The sequence below is a fragment of the Branchiostoma floridae genome, chromosome 1 (assembly GCF_000003815.2).
Source record: "Branchiostoma floridae strain S238N-H82 chromosome 1, Bfl_VNyyK, whole genome shotgun sequence".
Lineage (NCBI taxonomy): Eukaryota > Metazoa > Chordata > Leptocardii > Amphioxiformes > Branchiostomatidae > Branchiostoma > Branchiostoma floridae.
Window position 1 is genome coordinate 3838485 of NC_049979.1, and position 11789 is coordinate 3850273.

The following is an 11789-nucleotide window of genomic DNA, read 5'->3' on the forward strand; positions in this document are numbered from 1 at the left end:
TTTAAGATCGACAGAGGGTTTTGCTATTTTTCCCTTAAAACCGTCCCAGTCACATATAAGCCATACTTTGTACCTTGTACAATTGTTGTGCAATAAAGTTATCAATATAAGCAAGGCTCGGGGGATTGCCGCAGACTCATCATACGATCGATTTTGCGCAATGTGACGGGTGTTACCACTCTTCATTGAGATGAGGGTAAAGGTTCTTGGTTGTTTGATGATTTTCTATACAAAGTGGAGAAAGCTTAGCGTGAATCTTCCATAAAGATGCATGCAAATTTGTCCTAATGTGATGTCATCTTAAGCACCTTTTGTCTCCACTTTTTGAAACTTTTAGCTAATCTATATTGGGTTCAACAGCAGTACTCAATGATATAAAGAGCACACAGAGCCTTGTGAGTTTGTATTTAATGAAGTTTACTACTTTCTGTACATTTTCCTTTGTATAACACTCGCGACTACAAAATTCAATGCTAAAATACTTCTTGTACCAAATCTTATTTACAAAATACACACTGTAATAACCATGGTAGAACTACAGTAGAAGGCTGTTATGATTTCTGACGACAGGTGGCATCGTAGACAGACTAGAAATATTTGAGCCGTTCGTTTGCTTAGTCATCCCAGCAGTACTTCACTTCCACAGTACAGGACAGAACCTACATACAGGTAGTTAACAAATCAGCATCTGTTTGAAATAACATGTCTTTTCTAAGATTCCAAATGTTTAGTAATTTCTGTCACTTTATACCAGAAAGGACTCTTAGAAATGTTTTCGATGCAATTATCTCAATGCATTACTTGTATGGCAGAGGAACATTGTCATGGCTTAGGAGAAAGTGCGCCTCTAGAAACAAGTTGGAATGTAAATGCTAACGGCAGGGGTAAACAATTAAATTTGACAAAGGACTTCCCAGATCTAAATTGACCAATGTTAGGTGATCTTGGGGTCATGTTAGAATAGTCCAGTCCTGTCTGTTCTGTTCTCTGTGGCTATGACATGACAGCTGTCTCTGGCTATGCTGTTGTGTCCTGGACAGCAGAGGTGAATAGCACACCCCCTTCAGCTGTCATGTCATGGCTTATGTATGATTATGACATTGTGTTGAGATGGTCCGGTCCTGCCTATGCTGTTCCCTCCATGACTATGAGACGACAGCTGCCTCAGGCTGTGCTGCTGTGTCCTGGACAGCAGAAGTGGACAGCGCGGCCCCAGCTGGATCTACGGGCGGCAGGCTGAGCTGTCCGTCCTCGCCGACGCTCGCTGTGGTCAGGAACGTGCTGTCACCAAGGTCGTCCACGGGGGGACCAGGTCTGCAGGAGGGAAGGTAACGAATGATTTAATTCCATTTCGCAAGAAGGTGAACAGGCTAGCAAATACTTGGTACACTAAGCCGACTGGTGGTCTGCTGAAACTAGACCATTCGTGAGATATCTACCATCTTGATGCCCACGGATGGATGACTTACTCCTTTCCTATCAATAGTGACAACATGTATGGATTGTCACCTGGGTCTTATAACGTCAAATATCTCAGTTCATTGCTGTATATCTTAAGATTAGAAAATTTCAAAGTAATTTGCATTCTGCAAACCATGATTTTTGTACATGTAATAACATCCAGTGAGAAGTAGAAAACCAGGGCTTCCAACACGTGGGTGCATCTAAGGCTTTCCAACATTCCTGTTGAGCTAGGCCTTTACCGGTACTTCCACAATTGTAAAGATTGCGAAGCACTTCTAACATGCAAACTACCTTTTGATGTACATGAATGTATCCCAAACCAACCTCTCTCCCTTCTGTGTGATGCTGAGTGTTGGCTGTGTTTTTGTCCGGATGGGCGGGATGGCCGGCGGTCTCCGGTTCGCTTCTCTCGTTCCGTTCATCTTGGCGAACAGCATCCGCAGCACCTTCTCCTTCTGCTCCCAGGTCAGGTCAGCAAGGTCAACCTTCCCGCCGACCCCCGTCCTGTCATAGGTCAACACAAGGACAAAGGTCAACCATCCCTCCAACCCCCATCCTGTCAAAGGCCAACACAATAAGTTAATGTCAAAGGTCATGAGGAGCTCAAATTGAGTATAGAAACCAGACGTTACCATCTCTCCGCCTCTTCCAGATCACTGTAGACAGTGTTGGTGCTCCCGTCCATCTTGTTGAAGGTCCGTACGCGCGGAAAGTCGCCATGGCCGGCATGCGCAGCCATCATCTTCTTCTGGTAAACCATCCGCGCATCCCGGAGGTACTGAGCCCTGAGGAGCGGAAAGGAGACATCTTTTGTGGTCTGGGGAGTTGTGAGCTTAAAGTTGAGGAAAATCTAACAAAACTACATAAAAGGATCCAGTCTGTGCAATAGTCCTGCCTACATCTGTCAAAACTCAGGAATGCATATTAACTAAAACATGCAAAGATTTAACAAACAGGCACTCTTATTGGTTGAACAGCTTTAAAAATTACAAATTAGAAGCTTTAACAGGCACATACAGTCAAACCTGTATTAGGGGCCACCTCTACAGAGGGGCCACCTGTCCATAGTGGCCACTTTTTGTCGGTCCCTTGGGTATTTTATCTACAAGTTGCCACCTCTATACAGAGGCCACCTGTCTATAGTGGCCACATTTGTCCGGTCCCTAGAGTGGCCACTATAGACAGGTTTGACTGTACCTGTTTTTACTTAACTGCTTTCTTTATTGACAGCTCATTTCTAAGCCTTGAAAATTTGTCTTCAAATAACTGAGAAGTAGGCATGCCTGGCCGTGCAGACATTAGCATTTGTAGTGCTCACCTGTTTGCTGCTATCTCCTGTTTGACGTACTCCAGTGAGTCCAGGAAGAACCTCTCCACCTCCGTTCTCTAAGGACAGGAGTGGGAAGAGTTATTTTGTTAGAAACAACTTTGAAAAAGTAGAAACAAATCTAGATGTCTTATCCCTATCATTATTATTATTAGCATGTATCCAAGTCTTACGACACTGGTCAATGTGCTTGTCAAGAAGAAGCTTGTAAAAAAAAACGTACATGGCACCCGTCTTCTCTGTCACGACCAGTGGAAGATTAGCTCTTTAGTGAGCTAAACTGGATCAATGTCACTTTTCACTTTCACCCACCTGGTCGAGGATGTTCCTCGCGAGTCGCTTCACCTTCTTCATCTCCCGATCCTTCATGTCGAGGACGCGCTGCAGCTTGGCGATCTCCACGCGGGAAGACTCCGTCTCCACCATGGTCTGCGTGAAGATGGCGCCGCGCTCCGTCTCGAACTCCTGTACCACGTGACTCAGCGAGCGCTCCAGGCTCTCTACCTTCTGCTGTAGCTGGAGGGGTAAAGGTAAAACAGATTGTCCATTATAGGTTTTTTCTGTATAAAGTTTGATACCATTGAATTGATATTGCTGATACATAGTGCTGAATGACCATGTGGCTCAGCGAGCGCTCCAGGCTCTCAACCTTCTGCTGTAGCTGTGGAGGGGTGGGATCGGGAGAGTTTGTTCAGTATACTTTAGGTTCTTCTGTATGAAGTTTGGTATGATTGTGGTACCATTGATATTGCTGATATATGTAGTGCTGAGTAACTTAGGATCACAGCTTGTCATGCATCTACAGTTAATGCCTGCAGTCTGCAGATGGTTGACTGACTAGTTGATTAATTGATCGATTGATTCATTCATTCATTCATCATTTATTGACAATGTGTATTTCTAGTGATTTATGTTAAGTAAAAAAAGCTACAGTTTCAACAGAAGCTGCTAGGGGTATTGGATCAAAATTGAATCATCCTTGCCACCTCACACATGGCATTTTGCACGGTCCTGTTCACAGACAAACCAAACCCAAACACACAGCCCGGTCTCACCTCTTTGAGCTGCACCTTCTGCTCTCGGTGCTGTACGACCTTCTCGTTGACGACAAGGTCATTAAGTTCCTATAAAAGATAAATGATAAACATTACAGAAAGAACAAAGCAAACAGACAAACAAAAGCTCAGTTTGCGATAAGTTATGTGTTTTAAACAGTACGTTGTAGCCAAAAATAAACACAGAAAAATAAACAAACATCCATTAATAGTTTCATCAGGATGGTAAATCGATGGAGAAAAAATTTGAATAAATTTGTGATCTAGCAATTTGCTAACCTGATAATTCATGGATATATGTTTGTTACCTTTTTTGTCATCCAAACAAACAAACAAACAAACAAACAAACAAACAAACACCAACCTTCTCCCCAGCCAGTGCTTTGTTCTCCTCGAGAAGCCGGTCGCGTTCCTTCCTCAGCTCCGACGCCTCCTTCATGTGATAACTCAGCGCCTCATTCAGCCTCACATTCTCCTTGTACACCGACCGCGTCGTCTCGTCAAGTTTCCTGCCGGGCGTTAGAGACTAAGTTAACGTTCATCATCACCACAGAACAAAGAGGTTATAGGCAGATATGAACTCCTTGCACTTACTAAAACTTTGGGTTTCTACTTAAGGTAAATCAGTCATTCTCTAGGAAAAAAACGTCTTGTCTCTCTATTGTAGTTTTCCTTCTTTTTTTATTTTATTTTGTTACACCCCCATTTTTTTAATTTTGTTACACCCCCATTAAAACTCCACGGGTGTCTGAAGCATTTTCAAGTTGCTAGTGGTAGCGAAATAAAGCTTCGCTAGGGCTCAAGTTGTGGCAAGCATACTTACTCTTCTTGATAAGTGTGTTTGGTCCTTTTACATGCAGAGGTTTGATGCTCGAGGCTAATCCCTGGAGCTACCTCAGACAGATGTTGTAGGTAACTATAAAAGCTACTCAAATTTTTTCTCTGTACTGCTTCAAACAAATGTACACATGAAGACTTACTCGATAGCCTCTGTGTGTGCTCTTTCTGCCAACTCAGCAATCTTCTGACTGGCCTCCTGCTGTAGCTTGATCTGTGAACACAGGACTTTACATCAGTAACATTCACGATGAACCCACGGTCAACATTCAGAACTCCTCAAGCAAACAAATGACATGAAATGAGTTGTTGTTTTTTATTGTTGTTCTCACCTTTTCTTCGAAGAACTTGTGCTCCATCTTGGACAGGTTGTGTTTGTGCTCCTTGTTGGCCATGAAGAGTTGGTCTTTGATCTGAAATGGTGGAAATTCAACATGAAATGTTGAGTTGCATATCAAATTGACACAAAACTGATAGCAGTGACTGGAATCTGTCTTACAAAGCCTTTCATCAATTTATTGATTATGGATTAAGATTTATTGCTTATGATTATTGATGTGCCAATCAATCAATTCACGTACTGACTGGTTGGTTCAAAGATGGATGGATCGATTGATCCATAGGTTGATAAGTCAATCAATAACTGATTTCTCTGTCAGTAAATAAATACTGAATTATCAATCTATTGCTCGACTGATTGATCAGCCAATGGATTGATTACTCGATTGATTGATTGATTACTTCTTCCCGGTGCTTCTGCGTCTGTAACTACCAAACTCAGTTACTTCACCAGAATGTCTTAAGATAGGTTTCAAAAGCATTTATTCATTGACCAATCAACCTGTGGATTGATTGATTAATTGATTGACAGATTAATTCCCACACCTCGTCCAGGTCCTTCTGCATCTGCGCCCGTTTGCGGCGGAACTCCTTGACGAGTTTGAGCTCGCTCTGCATGAGCTTGACCTCGCTGTCCTTCTCGCCGAGCCGCTCCTCCAGACCGTTAATCTGGGCGCTGAACTCCTCGATCTGTTGGGAGCGGAGAAAAACATTTCAGATCTTAATTAACCCTTAAACTGCCAAGTGCAAATATATCAAGCACACATATATATGCCCAGTGTACCGCACCGGAATATATCCGGGATAGCATATTCCCCCGAAGTAGCAGCTTTGCAGGCGTGTAGCGCACGAAGCCTGGCACTTATAGCATTTTATAGGGCTAAAACTCTGGCAGTTTAAGGTTTAAACTATAAGTATTTCAAGTCTGTTCTTTAAAGTTTGCATACGGTAACTACTATTGCATGTTGCTACAGTAACTGTTTACTCGGGCATCATCAGCATCATCATTCACTGTGTTCTACATCTACAGTCTTTGAAAAGTCCTGCAGCTGCATTCAGTCTTTCTTCATCTTTCTCCACTGTGCTCTGCTTCCTGCAAGCTTCCTTGTAGAAGGGCCTCACCCTCTGAGCTTTAGGTCTGCTTTCAGCAAGCAAGGAAAAGCAGTAAAGATCACAACTAAAACTGAACTCCAGTTAGAAGCTCTGAAGAAGGTGTCTGTCTCTCAAAACATAAACTACAATGTACTATTTATGCCAAATAGCAGTTACTCAAACAACTGGATATGAGTTTGGAAACGGTCAGATGCTTCAGACAGCATCCACTGTCAAATCATATCCTGTTGCATGAGTAACTGCTATTTGGTGTATCTTATCACCTGGAAACTTCATCAAAGTAACATCAACTTAGACAGCTATTTCGTCAAGAGATGGTTTCAGTAGATACAGGTGTGATACTGAAGGTGGCCTTACCAGCTTTTCCTTGTCCTTCCTCCCCTCCCTCTTCATCTCTTTCACCTGGTGCTGCAACTTGGTAATCTATGGACAAAAAAAATGATAAGTTACACTTTGATGAAAAACAGTTGGTATAAGTGCTTTAAGCATTGTAACTTTTTTTAACAATCTTTGGTGCACAAACTTAAATGTTAAGAGGGTCAAAAACTGATGGGTGAAGAAGTGGGTGAGTGTAACACGTGGTGCTAATCCACATAGACTAACATGTGAACAGTAACACGTATGCATAAGGAGAACAAAAAGGAGATCTAATGACCCTGACAGGCACAGGGATCTCTGGTAAGAGAATAATCCATTAATTGGAACCTTGCGAAGAGGTAGAAGAACGGTCAAAGACAAGACAGGATGCGTTGCTATGAGTGGTTAAAGAGAAAATGCAAGACAGCTGACCTGCTCGTCCTTTGTCTGGTCCTCCTTCCTTAAGAAGGAGATGACATCGATGGTGTCCTTCTCCGTTTGCTCCATGCTCGTCTGGAGTTTGTCATTCTCCAGCAGAAGAAATTTAGCGTTCTCCCTACAAAAGCAAAGTTTTACACGATAGTATTTTAACTTTGCCTTAGATGTACAATAATCAAGTCTATTGTTTTCCTTCACACTTCAGTTACAAAGTTTTTACATGTTTTTACAACTTTATCTTCATCCACACACAAATACATTTAAATATGCAGATATGTCTTCAATATGCTTTAGCTATGCAGTTGTGTCTTAAGTATTACTTAGCCTAAGTTAGATATGCAAATAACATATCACTCCTCTTCATTGGGATATATAGAGTCCACAATAGGTCTGTGGATGTCATTTCGATGTTGCAGTTTTCCAGATTATGCACTTTTTCTTAACTGTTGCCATGTTTTAATAGCTCTGGCTATGACCAATGACATAGAATTTAAAAAAATCTTTACTGTGTTTTCATTTCTTCCACATAACACACAAACTTGACAGCCAAGTGACAGCAGCTGGTTATATTACGCTGAAAGACCAGCCACACCTACCTTTGCGACCATTAAATGCTTAGCACTCAAAAACTAGAATCTAGTTCTGAATTCAAGCCTGAATGTAACCGTCTGCCTGCTGCCCATCCCCATAGCCAATAGAGAACTAGTGCCCAAATGGCTACCTTTGCAAGCTGAAGGTTAACACCCACCTGAACTCCATCCGTGACTTCTCCGTCGCCTCCAGTCTCATCTCCCAGATCTTGGCGCTGGCCATCGCCTGGGCAACCACATCCTCCTTCTTCTCCTTGGAGACCTTCTCTCCCTTCTTCCCCTTCTTTCCCTTTCCCTTCCTGAAAGTGAAAGTGGAGGTCAAGTCATCTTCACTCCAAGTTGTAAAAAGAGAAAGTGACCTTGCACCACTTTAACTAATTCTGAAGAGATTCACTCCAACTAGTCGTGACGGAGAAGACAGATGCACTGTACCGAGCATTTACAGTTGTGATGTCTGTCTTGGGTCACACCAATGTCTTAGTATTTCCTTGGTACTCAAAAGTAATAATTGGCAAATTCCAAGCAGATATTCAAATCTGACTTATTTTTGGTGTATTATGCCTGTTTTACAGGATTGTAATGAAGCACCAAAAATGAGATGAATCCTCAACATTACATCGGCTTGGAGATTAGACCATCATAGTAACATGACCGTACACCAGCGCATATCACCATGCTTATTGATGGGCGTGGTGGGTTCTTTAACATATGTGAAAGGAAGGGTGTTTGAAGATTTTTTTTCTTGGAAACGCTACATTTTGAAACTTTTTGCATCTACACTTGAGTATCGAAAAATCTTAATCCATTGAATTGAGTTTATAAGAAAGTGCAACCAAGAAGGTGCAATTGAATTTCCTTGTTCTACCCATAAATGCAAAGTGGATTTGATTTGCATTACAGTATTAAACTGTTTCATAGTATGCAATAAAATGGCCCATGTTTGTTGATAAGAACTTATATAAGAAGTTGTGAACTAAAGTGCATGAGGGAGGCTTTAAAAGACTCCACCCGATGCTGCACTACTCTATTGCTGTGGAAGTAGTAGAAATATCCTACAACCTATAGCATTGTGAGTAAGGACCTAAAGCAACTTGTCCTTCTGGAAGCATTTAAATGGCATCAAACAAAAGGTGGTGCCACCGTCCTAGACTGAACCCCAAATCTTTCCTGGTTGAAATGTTTTACCATTGTACGAAGGTTGCTCCGTGAGATCTAAACCTCTGGCAAACCCCCGGGTAGCTGTCTACTAGTCTAAAAAGAACGGCAAAATCGGTTACGGCGTCCCACCACCACAGCTTGTGGCAAAATCGATACCTGGATTCAATAATAATATCGTCAAGTACGAATGAAGTCCATCGGGACCGGGAATTATGCCTTTGATTTATCAAAGATTTCAGACATTGAAAGCTTACTTTCTTTGATAGCATTGATCCACACAACTTACCCCTTCTTTCCCTTCTTCCCCTTCCCTCCCTTCTTGCCTTTCTTCGGCATTTTGGTCTTTTTTTCGGCGACCAACTCCCGTCTGAAAAGATTGATCAGCCGATCGGCTCCATTGTCCAACAAACTAACTTTTCTAAACACAAGATGGCGCCGTTGCCAGGCAACTGTGTCAACACTCGGGAAGTCTCGCGAGACTTGCCATATCCGGGATCGATGAGGATGAGGAGATACTTCCGGGTTATTGATCGACTGAAAGCATACACGCAGACTACATGAAGTTACCGGTATTTCCAGGTTTGCCGCTTCCCACTTGTCTTCAATAGCCCTCCGATTATCTCAAGATGTTCAAGACTTAGTTGGTAACGGAAGGAAGCCAAGACATCCACGGTAAGACAGGCGATCACTCTCATTTTTGCAAGTCTTATAAACTAGGTCATACTAAGTCTTGTACTCTCCAAGTCAAAGCAGAGGAGAGGCTCCGGCTGGTTTTTGACGTTTTTGACGCCTTTTTATGCGCCTTTGTCAGGCTGTCTTGTTATGTTTTCTTTTCTTCATCTGCCAATAAAAGACGTAAAAAAATCCGGATCGTAAATTCTGCTTACATGATCATGACAACGTAAACAAGATTCTCTCAGTGTCTTTTATGCTGTGTTTGGGTTTTGATTCTTTTTAAAAACATGAGAATGATTTTCTACAACATTTCAGGTGTTTCCCCAGGCTAGATATAATTTTGTATTGTATACCCTTTGATATATTGTGAATTAGAGTCTTTAGGCCAGAAACATAACCTAATGTCTAAAAATATGATGTGCTGCCCTGAGGTGTAGATGGAATGATACTCGTATCAATGGGTTTTACCAAGGAGGTTGGTTTTACAAACTTTTTAAGGTGTCACGAAACTGTGTCAATCCCTATTAATTATTAAATCCCTTGTGTTGTCATGCTCCAAACATTCCCCAGCCACGTGTTCTACCATCCCAGGTCCACTGTGATTATAGGCCATACGAGCGATTGCGATTATGTCGCCATGTTACACAGTGGTAGGCAAAAAGCAGGTCTTTGGCAAAAGATTGATTTACGTATTATGATTTACATATGATGTAAGATGCTAATTTGGATATCAAGTTTTAATTCAATCTACTGACGCGTCCTGGTAGGCAGCAGCCGTCGAATACCCCTTATATGAACAAACAACAGCGTTTGCTCTATGAATAAAACTACTAGAAAGTCCTATCCAAACTACCACGGACCATCATCTGGAGGTTTGCTTGTTTGCTGCCTTACATGTAAATGCTTGGATGCATAATAAGGAAGTTGTTTCACATGACTGATAAACTGCCTTGAGGCATAACACACCAGTTTCTAGCCTGTGTTTACACAATCTCTCAAATGCTGGGGTTAAGGACCCCCTCCCCGAGGTGGTGGCAACTGTGGCTGCTAGGAGCGTGATTTTAGTCAGGCTAACCAGTTTTGTACAGTAGGTACAAGATGTGTAAGACTAATATCCAAGCAGATCTTGCGGTGGATTAAGACAGTAACATAAGCTGGGGAAGGAGTTTATAGCCGGCAGAGGAGTTTTATTCCACCGCTTATGATGTTACTGTCTTAAACCACCGCAAGATCTGCTTGGAGATTAGTGTAAGACCACTGCCACCAGACTGTAAGGTTTCATCCACTCACACTGATATGAACCAAGAGTACTCTTTTTGATTTGTGTGGTGGACACTTAAACTTAAAGATAAAGGTGGACATTTTAATGCGGCCCATTATATAACTTATACTAATTGAAGTTATGAGTTGATAACAATTCCGTTTAAATCCTCCTTTTGTTACCCGGCATCTGTGTCAGTGGGCTGGTTGGGTCATCCTCTGATGGGTCTGAACAGGCCTTAGCCACGTGTTATATCAGCTCTAATATATTATCAGTGAACAGTTCCCAGAGCTGAACTACATGTTACATGTGTTATGTAAATAAGTAAGTACCAGACATCATGTGCAGAACACTCCCTGTACATGTAGTTTACACTACAGTTCAATCACTATCCGGTTTATCATCAGTTGTTTCCCGCACGCTTGTTTTGGGTGGTAGACTGGCAGCCTGACATGTCACCCAGATATAGCAGAAACTGGGGACTAGTTTAAAAGTCTTGTTATTGTTCACCAGTACCTGAAATCATGCGCTGAACATTCCCCATGCATGCTGCGAGTAATCTCCAAGCAGATCCTACGGTGCCATAAGATAGTATCAAAGCTGGCCAAGGAATGTAGCACAGCTAATGATTTTACGAGCAATTTATATCTTTATTGGGACAAGTTCATTGACCCGCGCACATCCCTGTAGGAGTTCCGTGCCAAACAGGAAGGAGGGCAATTAACACCTACACAGTAAGCACAGTTTGATTAGGCAACAATTGGATGTTAATAGCCTTTGTTGAAACCGAGTGAAGCCAGATCCTACGGGAAGTTTGATACTATACATTACGCACCGTGGATCTGGTTGGAGATTAATATGCTGCGAGCACAGTAGCCATCTTATGGTAACAGCTGACAGTTCTGTGATTCATTATTAGGCAAAGATCACGAGAAGCACTATAAAGATCAATTATTGTTTTCTTAAGCAAACAATAACACTTTATGAGGAGAAATGCTTGTAAAAACAAATGAATTCACTAAAAAAACTCAGACAGTTGGAGGTCTCAGGTGTGTTTATATTATAAATGCCTGAAGTGTTTGTAGATGCGAAGGTGTAGAAGGATGTGCACAGATCCTTCACCTTAAAAAGCCACGTGTAGGCCTGCAAACAGTAGACCTGTTTGCAGGCATGCA

The 11789-nt window shown here is 42.1% G+C and overlaps 2 protein-coding genes across 3 annotated transcripts in view; one reads left to right on the forward strand and one right to left on the reverse strand.

Annotated features, from left to right (window-relative positions):
• Positions 1 to 396: 396 nt before the first annotated feature.
• Positions 397 to 9130, reverse strand: LOC118425794 (basal body-orientation factor 1-like). The gene is made up of 14 exons (XM_035834887.1): positions 8965 to 9130; positions 7679 to 7819; positions 6925 to 7048; positions 6493 to 6558; positions 5569 to 5712; positions 5016 to 5096; positions 4827 to 4897; positions 4211 to 4355; positions 3847 to 3915; positions 3104 to 3307; positions 2783 to 2850; positions 2097 to 2249; positions 1789 to 1968; positions 397 to 1314 (listed from the first exon to the last, which is right to left on the reverse strand). The coding sequence occupies exons 1-14, from the start codon at positions 9012 to 9014 to the stop codon at positions 1146 to 1148; spliced, it is 1665 nt and encodes a 554-aa protein (XP_035690780.1). The 5' UTR covers positions 9015 to 9130; the 3' UTR covers positions 397 to 1145.
• A 47-nt stretch (positions 9131 to 9177) lies between these two features.
• Positions 9178 to 11789, forward strand: part of LOC118425776 (ectonucleoside triphosphate diphosphohydrolase 5-like) — a 16021-nt gene continuing 13409 nt past the window's right edge. Inside the window, exon 1 of one of the 2 annotated variants that reach the window (XM_035834858.1) lies at positions 9178 to 9350. The gene's annotated coding sequence lies outside the window, so the exon portion shown is untranslated. The remainder of the gene's footprint in view (positions 9351 to 11789) is intronic. The other variant, XM_035834875.1, reaches the window with a different exon arrangement.

What these genes read in the sequence shown, in the direction of transcription:
- LOC118425794 (XM_035834887.1), bottom strand. Translation starts at nt 9,014, where the DNA reads ATGCCGAAGAAAGGCAAGAAGGGAGGGAAGGGGAAGAAGGGAAAGAAG. An exon ending in ACCAGACAAAGGACGAGCAG is followed by an intron (nt 6,559 to 6,924) that starts GTCAGCTGTCTT and finishes TTTTGTCCATAG; the next exon opens with ATTACCAAGTTGCAGCACCA. An exon ending in TGCAGAAGGACCTGGACGAG is followed by an intron (nt 5,097 to 5,568) that starts GTGTGGGAATTA and finishes CCACCATTTCAG; the next exon opens with ATCAAAGACCAACTCTTCAT.